This window comes from Littorina saxatilis, linkage group LG14, assembly GCF_037325665.1.
Source record: "Littorina saxatilis isolate snail1 linkage group LG14, US_GU_Lsax_2.0, whole genome shotgun sequence".
NCBI classification, from domain to species: Eukaryota; Metazoa; Mollusca; class Gastropoda; order Littorinimorpha; family Littorinidae; genus Littorina; species Littorina saxatilis.
The window spans coordinates 14073293-14086565 of record NC_090258.1 but is presented as its reverse complement, the minus strand read 5'-3'; the positions used below and the strand labels follow the sequence as shown (position 1 = coordinate 14086565).

Here is a 13273-nt window from a genome sequence, read left to right as displayed (position 1 = left end):
TGAAACTGAAATGACACAAACATGCGTAAAATCAACCAACCAACCAAGCAATACATCAGTCAGTAAATCAAGCAAGCAAGTAACGGAATACACCATTTTTAACCTGTTCTACAGCATACACATAATCAAAGATGAATAATAATGATAGTAACTCTTAAAAAGAGGCGATATACATCTATACCCAGCATCACTCAAAATATCTTTCAAATATATGATTTACCTCGGTATCAGCAGCTAAGTTGATAGTCTCCATCACAAGCCGTCCCGTTAATTTACTCCTCATCTCCACGCTGTGGCTCACCACTGTGCTATCCGGGTCCCAAAATTTCCACGCCAGTCGCAGAATGGAGCGATCCCATTGGCTGAAAAGCTTGCGTCCGTCTCTTGGTGAAACGAAATGGAGCTGTGTGATGACTTCCGGTGGTGTTGGATCAACTGGAATTGTGTTATTTTCAGTTTTTATCAAATCTTTTTTCATAAACACAAATGTTATTTTCTGGTTCAGTGAAAGCCTGAGACACACGTATGAACACAAGCGCAAGCATTTAATATAGAATCGCCCGAAACAGCAGCTACACAAACAGCGGAAATTACAAGAGTATCGCACCCTTTTGGTCGACCATGATTAGAAAGATAGACATACCCACAAAGATAAAGACATTCCATAAAGACACACACACACACACACACACACACACACACACACACACACGGCATAGCTCCTTCCCACCCCTCAGTTTTGAAAACACGAACACATCCATTCACATTCCCTCTGGTTTCACCTTGGAAGCTATCCGACACACTAGTCGTCTCCAATCCCCCAGCATTCCTCGCCATCACGATGACGTAGAGAGGCGTGGCTGCCGGGAGAGATATCCCTGACGTCACAGCGCCTCGTGACAAGATGGTTTGCGTCATAGGGATGACGTCACAAGTTGTTGATGATTTACCGAGACACCAGCGAAAGTCAGCTATACCAGTCTGAGGGTCAGAGAAGCCCACCCATTGGACTGGAACGGATGTGCTGAAACAGATAGGAACTCGAACAATATGGAGTAATAACGGAGCACGCCCAAAACTATTTTACAACTTAAATCCCAGAACTCCTGTCCGTTCAAATAATACAGTTGATATGATCCTAAGCGCGAAATCAACACACATTTTGTCCAACATATTTCGCATGTAAGTTTATATCCTGTTGTTGATTATACATATATGCTAATCATGTATTTACACCAATTAATTTCTGAATAGAAAAACCCACCAGACGCCGACGCAGGCTTCAAAATTTACTTTGTCTCTATGTAAACACTCACGTAAAGGCTTCCATTAGAAATGCAAAAGATATTGATTGGTTGGTTGGTTGTCGGGTTTTCATGTCCCTGTCATGTCATGGACATTAAGAATGCCTCCATTGCATTGCCTTCCAGCAAAACATCCAACCTTACTGCACAGAACCCCAACTAAACACAAAGCAAGAAAAGCCGTTGCAGTCAAGAGCGCGTGGATTATACAAACATGTGTCCAAAGAACTTGCTGTGACGCCCATCAAAGCCCACTGTCACATGACCAGGTGATGGTGGCGAGTTGTCAAACGTCATACTGCTTGATGACGTCACACGACACAGGCCGGCGTGATTGCAAGCTTCTACAGTGACGTAGTACTTCTTGCCTTGATCAAACTCACGCTTCCAAACATAGGCTGGTGGCCACAGAAAATGTTCAGAATATAATATTAATTTCAGAATAAAAATCTCCAATAATACTTCTTGTATTTTCAAGCAGTGAAGAAGAACGCAGCGTACAAATATTTCGGGGGAAGCCCCCCACCCACATTAACACTCAGACACACACACAGACTCACATTCAGACGCAGACGCAGACACAGACAGACAGAAAGACACAGACACACACACAGACACATGCAGACACACACACACACACACACACACACACACACACACACACACAAACACACACACACATACACACACACACACACACACCCACACACACACACACACACACACACCCACACACACACATACACTCAACTATGTAAAACATAATCTGCCACCATCGACACATTAAAGATTCACAAAATTCACAACTCACAATTTTGCAGACCGACGTAGACATATGGGTTGATATCTACCCCTTTCGCTGCCGACCCAAGCCCCACCCTGAAGTATGCCAGGCCGGAGTGGGGGTCATCAAACCCTGTCCAACTAACCGGGTACATCCCCACCTCCCTGCTGTAGGATGACTGGACCTAAAGTAAACAGCACGAGGAAATGTGTCAGGAGCTGTCGGGTGGTTTTAACTAATTCACAACAGAGTGGGGTTGGTTTTTTTTTTAACCAGGCCTTGCTGGCGTATGTTAACAGGAACATTCACAAAATGAACACTCTAGTGGCACTGACCTGTAAACGTTTTTGCTGAAAGCAGCCTCGAAACAGTAGCAGAAGAGACAAATAATACATTTAAATTACGCCAAAGGTAGGTTTACCTGTACACATTAAAGGCCAACATCCAAAAGAATTTTTCTCCTGGAGCGACCTAAACTTGAACCCGTCGCTATTCTTGCATGTCTGTTTACTTCGTGCTGCACGCAAAAATCGAGCGACTTCCTTGCCGCGTGGATTGACGAAGCTATTTTATTCTCGTGACTGAAAACACTGCAGTGCGTGCAGTTTTTGACGAGCCGCAGGAGCGGCGACTCATATGGTCTCGGCTCGAAAGCTGTCTGTGGAGGCTGCGTGCTATAATTAGCTGACCTGCTGCGCGAGCAGTCACTGCAGAGTTTTGAGATAACTTTGTAACACGTTTTATTTTATGCTCCTCAAGAATACAACTTTGGGCAACGTGCCACGTAAAACTACACGCAACAAGGATTCACTAGGTACCAAACATGCCTTGGTCAGAAGTAGAATGTAAAGGAATCTTTATAAAGAAGTAGGCTACTTCAAACGACCGCCACAGCCACGGTTGGGTTCACGGCATCAAACCGATGCGACTCTCCGTCATATCATACACGTAATCTATCAAATAGATGACTAATAAACATGTAAACTACATGTATACGTCTATCGTCGGACATAAGAAAGGAGAGCTTCCCCCGGGCCTGTGCATGTGTTGTTCGTTGTGCGTGTGTAAATGTACACAACAAACTGACGACAAAACTGAGACAGACCTCTTTCGCTTCAGTCTTGCAGAATTTAAAGACGAATACAGGTAAATCGTGCATTATATTAACTGTTTGGTAAAAGTATCAAACGTTTCTTTTTATAAATAAGTGGCAGGCTTACAGGAATACAAAGAGGCGCAAGTTGAAAGTAATGGATATATCTCTGGAAGATGCCATCAGTCCAAGTTGTCAAATGAAATCAAAGATGACAGAAACAGAAGTTTTCCATACAAATGTTGGTGTTTCAAAGGAAGTTGGCATTCTTTCAGATAATGATATAGACGAGGTGGCTGTTTGTTATGAAGTTTCAACAAGCCAACATTCAAATGATTTTACTTCATCTACAGATTTTTTAAATTCAGCACTTTATAACTGTCATTATGAACTTGGAATCAGAGAGAGACCGTCTTTCCATTGTCATTCATGCCATAGATTTTTGTTTCAGAATCAATGTTTCACATGGCGTTCACAAGAGAGCATGCGAAGTTTCCGACAGTCTTTAGGATTTGTAAAAAAGGCCGTGTTTTGCTGTACATGCAACAACTACCTGTCAAAAGGGAAAGTGCCTAACAGATTGCAACAACATTCCTATTTTAAGCTCAGCCACACGCCGACATGGAAGTTCAATGGTACTTTCAAACTTTTTCTTCTCTTCGTCGTATTTGATTTCTTTCTATTTCATAAGTCGAGTGCATATGATTTCGGCTCGTGTTCATCGTGAGATGGACTTAGTTTCTTGTATTCTGTGGGTTCGACAGATTAACTAAATGTTGTAATTTCGCCTTACGCGACTTGTTCTCTCTCTGTTGGCAGCGTGTAATGCAGCTGGTTAGAAATTAGAGTATTATTTTGCAAAGTGTGTACCAAAAGTTTGTCATGAGCTGCTTTAGGTTTGGGGTGTGGGTTGGTTTGATATTTCCTTCTTGCAGATCAAATCTGTATTCATTTTTGATGTTGTGTCTTATTTTGTGAAAGGAAACATGCAGACTGACTGAACGCATATATATAATTATGTAACTCATAAACACATGGGTGTAGTTATGTTCAAGAACACACACACACACACACATACACACACACACTCACACACACACACATACACACACACACACACACACACACACACACACACACACACACACACACACACACACACAACTGTGTAGATGTATCGTACACCTGATATATTAAATTGAAGTTCACGAAGAAATCGTTTTATTTCTGTGTCATTCAACATCTATCAGACAAATTGAAACTGGTACAAATATTCAATAATGTTGCGATGTGGAAATGGACATGATATCGCAAAAGATAGACAACGGCAAGATCATTCAAGTATGTACATGCTTGTTGATGTCTACTTAGGCGATGCTCAGAACACTAGTTAGATCTTCCGAGATTAAAAAATGACGATGATCTGTAAACAAACCAGGACAAGGAAAGAAAGACAAAACGTATTTGAAAGCAAATCATACTATACAGATTGACAAACTGAAACTTCGAACTCTGTTGATATTTCACGGGAGATGAGGTATGGTGCAAACGTATATAATTATACTGACTACATTTTGTTACGTACTCATCAACAACAACAAAAACCGATATAACCAAAGACACACACACACACACACACACACACACACACACACACACACACACACACACACACTTTGCTGGTTTGCTGATCAATGTCACAGGAAACGAATGAACAACAGAAAGCGTGATGAATTCCTGGCCAGAAATCAGTCACAAAGACCTGAAAGTCTGCTGAATGGAACTGGTAAATGTACACATTTGAACTGCTGTCAAAATTACTATGTAATACGATAATCGGGTTTTAAAATTGGTAGCAAATTACAACCAATAATGATGTTTGTTGCTTCGGCATTGAAGCAATGTTCACTATTTACTAACAAAATAATGACGAAATAAACACACGTGGGGTGTGCACGTTAAAGATCCCACGATTGACAAAAGGGTCTTTCCTGGCAAAATTGTATAGGCGTAGATAAAAATGTCCACCAAAATACCCGTGTGACCTGGAATAATAGGCCGTGAAAGGTGGATGCAGCGCCTAAAGGCAGTCGATCTACTGGCCGATGTGAATGCGTGATATATTGTGTAAAAAATTCCATCTCACACGGCATTAATAGGTAACATGCGCCTTGAGTCGCCTTGTGTGGTGAGATACGTGCGCGATATAAATCCTCGTAAATAAAATAAATAAAATAAATAAATAAAAACCAAATCAGTGAGGCAGAGGGGACAAAAAGCCGAGCGGGTGTGTGTGTGTGCGTGTGTGTGTGTGTGTGCTAGTGTGTGCCTGTGTGTGTGTGTGAGTGTGTGTGTGTGTGTGTGTGTGCCAGTGTGTGTATGTGTATGTGTGTGTGTGTGTGCGCGTGTGTGTAGAGCGATTGAGACCAAACTACTGGACCGATCTGTCGAACCCACAGAATAAAACTGCACGCACTGCAGTGTTTTCAGTCACGAGAATAAAACAGCTTCGTCAATCCACGCGGCAAGGAAGTCGCGCAATTTTTGCGTGCAACACGAAGTAAACAGACATGCAAGAAGAGCGACGGGTTCAAGTTTAGGTCGCTCCAGGAGAAAAATTCTTTTGGATGTTGGCCTTTAAGTCCGATTTCCTTGTCATAACAGATATTGGTCTAAGGTATACAACTCGTGTTTGTTTCGAACGTACGGGTATTCAGAGTTACTTCCCATCCTTAGTACTGTAACTTCACTTGCCAAAGTCTGTTTTGAATTCAACGTGGTTTTGCACAATTTTCGAGCAAAACAATGTATCGAAAGCATCCTTTGAAAAAGTTTCATGACGGCAGGAAGACAAGGGAGAGGCAGAGCCAGTCACAATAGTGTTAAACCCAAATTGGAAATCACATTTTCTCCATTTTTCGTCAACTAAGGTCACAACTTAGTGCTTTGTTGTATAAAACCAGAGAACATTTTTTCACATGCGAGTGTTTTTGCTTCCCTAATGATCGAACCATATCATTCTTCACGATTACAAGCGGGTTTTGTTAGTGTTTGTTTTACAACAATACTTTTTAGTCAACTCACACTGGTGTTTGTACCACTGTTCCTCACAACTCCTGGACCTGGTGGAGAACTGTCGATCACAAAGGGTTGCGATGACGTCATTGAACTCAGACCGGCTCGGTTGGTGGCCTACAATGACGTCATATTATATAATGTGGCCTACAATGACGTCATATTATATAGTATAAAGTAATTGGTACCAAGTAATTCACAGCTGAGGAAAGAATGGAGAAAGAAATTAAGTCCGACTGCGTCTGTGTTTGTCTCTCAGTCTGTGGTTCTATGTCTCTGTCTGTTTGTCTGTCTGTCTGCTTGTCTGTCTCTGATATGATTTAACTGTTTCTCCTTTTCGTAGTCTTGTAGAAGAACATACGAAAGTTTAGTTCGTGGTTTTTTTTCTTCTCTTAAATGTAGTGCGCGTCTGTATCAAGTGTTTGTAAATGGGACAGGTTGTAAAGATTACGATTCACCTAAAACCTTTCTCTTTATTAAGGTTCACTTTCACTCACTCTTTCAGCTTATCCAGCCAATTCAGTTCCCCTGATCTGAAGACACCTCATTAAATAAAATAAATAAAAAAAATTTAAACAATTTTTAAAAAAATCCCTGCGCTTAGAACTGTACCCACGGAATACGCGCGATATAAGCCTCATATTGATTGATTGATTGATTTTACTAATAGAAATCAATAATAATGAACTGTACCCTCCTCCCACTAGCAACACCACACTCACAGTCCAATTGTCAAACATATTCTTTTTATACACTGCGTTACAAAAGTTACACGCACAAAGTACCAACCTTCAGCAACAAAACATAGGAATGTCCATCCACCAGCCGACCAGTGGTCACCACAGTTGATGACATTCCGTGACAAAGTTGGAATGGAACTATAGACTGTCCACCCTCGCTAGTCACGGCAATCTATGACAGAAGAAATAGAACATTTATTAAAAAGATTGGCGCAGTAGTTGGAAATAAGACAGGAACTTGATCCCAACAGAGAGTAAAGAGGTTATTCCGCTTTTACACAAAACTATGATATGTAAAAAAAAAAAAAAAACTAAAAAAACCCACAAGTACATGGTGAAATTAAGCACTGGAAATATCAAACAGTGAACAAAATACACACTTCTACGTTTCATGCTTCTGGAAGCAACAGTTGCTTCCCCCACTATTTTGTTTTAGCCACTGAAAATAAAATGCCAGTAAACAAATCTACCGACCAACTCAGTATGCTACCTGATTAGGCTATTTGTCTAGTTGACATTTAAAAGTTATAACACTTAATACCTGCAAAGTTTTAATTCCACTTTCCATGTCCTCCACGCCATCCCAGTGAACCGATAACTCAGGTCCTGGCACGTAGCTCTCGTGAGTTATCGTTCCTGCATTCACGTGACCGACGGTAGGCGGCGTGATGTCGACGACGACAGGATCTGAAGAGGATTGTGTCGCGTGACCCATTTGATCGGCCGCTGTTCAGGAAATCACGTTAAAAAAACAAATCGTATCAAATGATCACAAATAAAATCGGACTCACTCCGTGTCGCCTGGAGGTGAACCACGAGAAGTACTCAACGACTCTTACATAGGTAACGGGACGTTAGCCCTGAAGGCGAATTATCATCATTATTAACAACAATGTTGCTGAGATTGCTTCCAACCCCACCAATACTACTTCTAATGCTGATAATTTTACGACGACGAAGACCACGTCAAAGATGATCACGACGACCGAGGTCATTGGTGCTAAAATTAACAACAATGATGATCAGTTAATGCTATGTTAATAAGAACTACTTAGTCTACTGGTATTGCTGTCAGTCACGTATTGTGTTACATAGTCTGTAATTTACCTTTGACTGTGGCATAGCAAGTAGTTCCAGGTGTGACATCAAGGTGGTCAAATGTCCAGGTGGTCAGCTGTCCCACTGGTACGTAATGACTTATGTCCTCTGCTCCTGGGTAGCTCCCTGAGTCACAAATCCACACACACAAGTTCATAATCATACAACACTATACAATCAGTTAGAGGATGCTTTAAACACGCCTTCCCTCCCCTACATGTTCTCTACAAACATGCAACCGCCGTCTTTGCGATCTTTTGATAAAAAGCATTGTTTTCTTATTTGAACACCAAAGGGAAACAACGTGAAGTCCAATTTGACATTTAAGATGACTGTCCCTTGCATGTTGGTTAATACAGCACTGTTTTTGTTGTGTGTTTGTTGCCTGTATATCGAGCCCACGAAACGAATACGGACCACTCTACTAGAGAGACAGAGACATGCAAATCAAACACAAAAACACGTAGACCACACAACAAAAGAAGGAAAACTCACCAAGCGCTACGGAGTAGTTGAGTCCATAAACGTGCGCTTGGCTAGACTGTATTCCTTGAAAACCTCCATCAGTGAATCCAGTCCACGTCACCATCACGTTATCTGCGTTGCCTAGGTAACCAGACTGTGTGTTCCTGATAACAACATTACCCGGTTCGGGTGACGTGTCGTCGACAGTCACTCCATCCCCGCAGACTTCTTGTTGACCTTCAGCTTTTCCGTGACCTTGACCCTGTTGTTTCGTCGACCTTGAAGCCACAAGGGCACAGATGTAGTAGCTTTGCCCATCTCTCAGTTTTGAAAGTGTCCGTGAAAACACGACGGTTCCCGTTGCAGTAGTCTTTGACGTCACGCATTCAGGATCAGCCACGCAGTCTCCGTGAGGTGGCGCACGCTGACTGGTCATCAGGAACCACGTGACGTTCCTCTGATCCGCGTCAGACAAAATGGCGGACAGGACAGTGTCGCTAGATATGAAATCCACATCGAGATCGTACAGTTGATGAAGCTTGCTTCCTAACTGATGAGTGTGCAGGAATCCTTCAAGGTTAGTGTGCTCTAGAGTGTTGTGGTCAACTTCAACAAGATGGAAGGAGAACAACGAGTTCAGGCTTCTTGGCCGGACCAGCGTTTTGCACGTGGGGTTTTCAGATCTGAGTGGGTAAAGCAGCTGTAAGCACACGTAGAGTGTACCCATACTGGTATCGGTGAGGTCAACGTCTTGTTGTATCTGAAATATTAAATAATGAAAAATAAAGCACATACCGGTAACTCAAAATTATACTGACAATTTGTAATAAAAAATAATTTGAAAAGTACAGGTTGTAATCACTCAGCATAGTTAGTCTGCTCTGCGGATTTTTACATCTGTTGCAGACGAGGAACATAGTACGTATACGACGTTGACACTTAGGCTGTTAGATGTACTTGCAGTGATGTTTCCAGACTCAGAAGATTTCAGTTGGGACCTCACGTTCAAATGCAATGGCTAAAAAAACAATTGTTCGATCAGAAATCCTACATGTCAAGACGTATTGGACGGTTGACCGGTCATTTGTAAAAACAATGCGTCAGATCAGAAAAGTAAGCGACAATACTGGTAGACCAAGGCTTGAGAACAAGACTCTGACTGTACTTGTAGATTCGTTGTTATCATATTTTCCTGCTTTAGATTTGTGATGTCTTTTGTTGTGCATACAACTTCCAGAGTAAATCAAGCTTGTCTGTCCATGAATTTATCGTATTTAGTCTCCCCCAATTTCAGATGCAAAAAACAAAAATATGCATGTACACACATAAGACACCACTATCCCACACCCACTGACTCACCGTTATATTTGAGCAACTGGTGGAAGTTGTTACACTCCAGTCTGTGAGCGCCGTGGAACCATATCTGTCCCTGGACACTGTCCATTTCGCCACACATGGCTGGCTCCTGCCCAAACTGGAATGACCAAAGGCTGGTTCAACCGCAGCCGTGACCGCAATTCCAACTCCAAGTGAATTATGCGCTGTGATTCCAGAATGCATGATTCTAACCGTTCTTGGGGTGGAATCGTAAAGGACGGGAGTGGACGCGACAGAAGGAAGACAGCCATCATCAAAGCATGGAGTTATTCGTGCGGTGTACTGATGTCCCGAAGCAATGTCGCCTGCTATCGTAGCTCTGTTTTCTCTTGAGTCAGCTGTGACACTCGCGGCCAGGCACAGTTCGTGTGTATACTTGCTTTTCTTGACAGAATTCTCCAAGCACGTCTCATCCATAATCTCGACTTTTTTAGTTGTTACCAAGCTCGACCAAGGACCAGCTACTTCCCAAGTAACATCAAAGCCTTTTCTTGATGCTGGGATAATCTCCGCATCCATCAGACAGTTGAACATCTCGAGGCTTGAGTTTTCTGCCAAAGTTGGTGGAAAAGTATCGGTAGCGTTGGAGGATTTGGCAATAATCTGATACCCAGTAAGCGTCGTCTGTAGAAGTACTGCATCTGAGAAAGAGAGGTTTGGCTCAAAAGGAGAAATCCGAACGAAGAGGATGTCACCGGGATGAACGAGATTCGCTGTAAAAGCATTGAGCTTGAGACTCGACTCTGACGAATTAAGCGTGTGTTTTCCAGTGACCTCCTGCTCTTTACATCCACCGCCATTGAAGATCTTGATTCTATTTTCAGCATCGTTTCTCGGAACAATCTGAAAGCCGTCAGAAGAGAACAGAGTTGTACCGCCAGAGCTCGAAGCCTTTACGACAGAAAACAGCTTTATATAGACTGGTAGTAAAGTAGCGTTCTGACAGGCAGGGCTTCTATTCTTGACTGAAGAAAATTTAACGACATCGTCTTGGTTTGGGGAACTGCCAATGGCTATTTCCACAGCCACATCCTCAGCATGATAGAATCCACTCCAGGCGATACAGATCTCTTCTCTCTGTAGGACAACATCAATGTCTTTGGAAAACTCCGGCAACAAATGATACTGGTTTCTTAGTGGCCGAATCGGTGTTTGTGATGTGTTAGTCATGTTCCGTACATCTGAAGTCGTGACATTCTCGGGAAGGTTCGACGTGGTTGCAGTCACGACGGTAGAATCTGCCTGTGTCAACGGAGAGGTTGCAGCTGTTGTCTTCATCGTCGTCATCGGAGTTTTCGTCGTCGTCGCCGGTCTCAGTCTCAAAACATCCATGACAACGCCGTGGCTGGGAGGCAGATGCGCCGGAAGTCGTACACCGGAAGTGTTGACAGAGGTCACGTGCCCAGCAGCATTGGTGACGTGGAGCTGGAAGACAAAATGGCGCCCTTGCTCTGTGTCGTGACGCTGCAGAGTAGTGACGGGGTAGCGCGCGCACCCAGTGACGTTTTGGTGTACACACTGAGACATCAGGGACTCGGGAAGACTGAGAAATGGCGTGACAAACCCAGCTTCATGTCCTGTCAGAAGTGAAGGTTTGCAATAAGCTTCAACAAGGAATTCAATCAATTACGACAAAGAAGGAGACACACAAATACTAATGCAAGTAAAGAAAAGAAGAAAAAAACAAGAATACACACACTAAACAAGAAATATTGACAAAAAGGCCCACCACGAGGAAATAAAGAATCAACATGGATGATGAAATAAAATCTCAAAGGTAAACGCGACAAAGATATTGTTATGTTACAGTGTTGTAAATTTCAAAAGGAAAACACACAGAAAAGCTACCAGAATGTTTCCAAACAATTTGCACGATCAATTAACCAATCAATCAATCAATCAATCAATCAATCAATCAATCACGGTTTGTGAATTGAAAACAATCTTTGCTTACCAACGCGGAAGGAGAAATCAAAATCAACCCCCTTGGGTTGCTCAGTATCCGAGAAAGTCCCATTGTTCCAATTGACCACAAGAAAACCATCTCTGACGAAAGCATTTAAGGCACCTGTGACGTCAGGAGGAGTGACGTCAACGATGACAGGACCTAACGTCAGCATCACGTCCAATCCGGCCTTGTTGACAGCACGTAGAAAGACGTAGAAGCGTGCACCGTGACCTAAACCCGCGTGACGCGCGTGATACGACTGACGACCTTGAGTCGGGGTGAAGGACAAAAGGTCAGGAGATGACCTCAAAGACCTGTCCGTTGCTATACCAACGTAGAACTCTTCCATGTGGCTTTCGTCGTCAAGCCCCGCCCACTCCACTTTCAGGTAGTCGGAAGGAAGGAGAATGTGATGTTCCGAGGTCATCGGTTTCAAACGTCGACAGAGGTCATCCGACAGTTCATCCTCCAGGGAAAAGTTTGACGTCAAAATGATATGATCCACATCGACTCGAGATGAACTCGCAGCGCAGACCTGAAGGCAAGCTGATGTTGGGGGGAGCTTCACCTTGGTGAAATTAGCGTTGATGAGCCAGGTTTGGTTTGAAGGTGTGCAGGCTATTGCTCGCCCGGTTCGGCTGTGGAATAGAGAGACGTTGCGTAGCATTGGGGCAGTAGTGTCGTATGTGAGGCCGTCTGAACACGCCACTGTCGATGGCTGCATGGCTCCGTTGTAGGCGATTACACTGGTGAAGTAGTGACCTGAATGAAAGATATCAATTAGCAAAAAATGGAAAAGAAAATTGCACAGTAGGGTTTTTATTTTCTAAAGGAATAGAATGCCCAGTTCATAGTACTGTTTTATTTGCAAAGTGGACTAAATACAAAGATAAAAACCTTATTTTAAACGTTAGCAAACTAAATTTTACAAGCTGAGCAGCAGTAAACAAAAATAAAATAAAAGACTTTTGTGGCACCACAGGGTGAAGGAAAATACTACGGACCATTTCAACAAATCTCTTAAAGATAGATAGAAGGAAAGAAAGGAAGAAAGAAAGAAAGACCAAGAAGAAGAAACTATGAGAAAAAATCGAGCGTAAAATTCGCGCATAATCACGACCGTTCTAAAACTTGCTAAGAAGTCACACTACATTTTTAAAGTTAGTCCTGCTAGCAACGAACCTTCTCCAGGAAGCTTCAGAGTTGTCGATGTAAATCCTCCGTCCACCTTAGTAGTGTTGGAAGCACTCTCCATCTCCCCCTTATCCAGACATCGCTCCGCTGTAACCACACGGTACAACATGATGCCGCTCTCGTGGTCCGTGAAACCATGCCAACGCACGTGCATGACGTCATTGCTGGTGAAGTCCATCTCTGCCGTGACGTCAT

General features: G+C 42.9%; 1 protein-coding gene across 1 annotated transcript in view; it reads right to left on the bottom strand.

Moving 5' to 3' along the window:
- The window catches only part of LOC138947159 (uncharacterized), a 37546-nt gene that overhangs the window by 6863 nt on the left and 17410 nt on the right, over positions 1 to 13273 (bottom strand). The window contains exons 14-25 of the mRNA XM_070318599.1: positions 13067 to 13273; positions 11891 to 12646; positions 9919 to 11513; positions 8590 to 9319; positions 8104 to 8220; positions 7538 to 7722; positions 7046 to 7168; positions 6266 to 6373; positions 2116 to 2272; positions 1519 to 1702; positions 783 to 1024; positions 221 to 435 (exon numbers count right to left, since the gene is read on the bottom strand). The exon at positions 13067 to 13273 is cut by the window's right edge and continues 241 nt beyond it. Coding sequence (XP_070174700.1) covers positions 221 to 435; positions 783 to 1024; positions 1519 to 1702; positions 2116 to 2272; positions 6266 to 6373; positions 7046 to 7168; positions 7538 to 7722; positions 8104 to 8220; positions 8590 to 9319; positions 9919 to 11513; positions 11891 to 12646; positions 13067 to 13273 — 4619 coding nt within the window. The remainder of the gene's footprint in view (positions 1 to 220; positions 436 to 782; positions 1025 to 1518; positions 1703 to 2115; positions 2273 to 6265; positions 6374 to 7045; positions 7169 to 7537; positions 7723 to 8103; positions 8221 to 8589; positions 9320 to 9918; positions 11514 to 11890; positions 12647 to 13066) is intronic.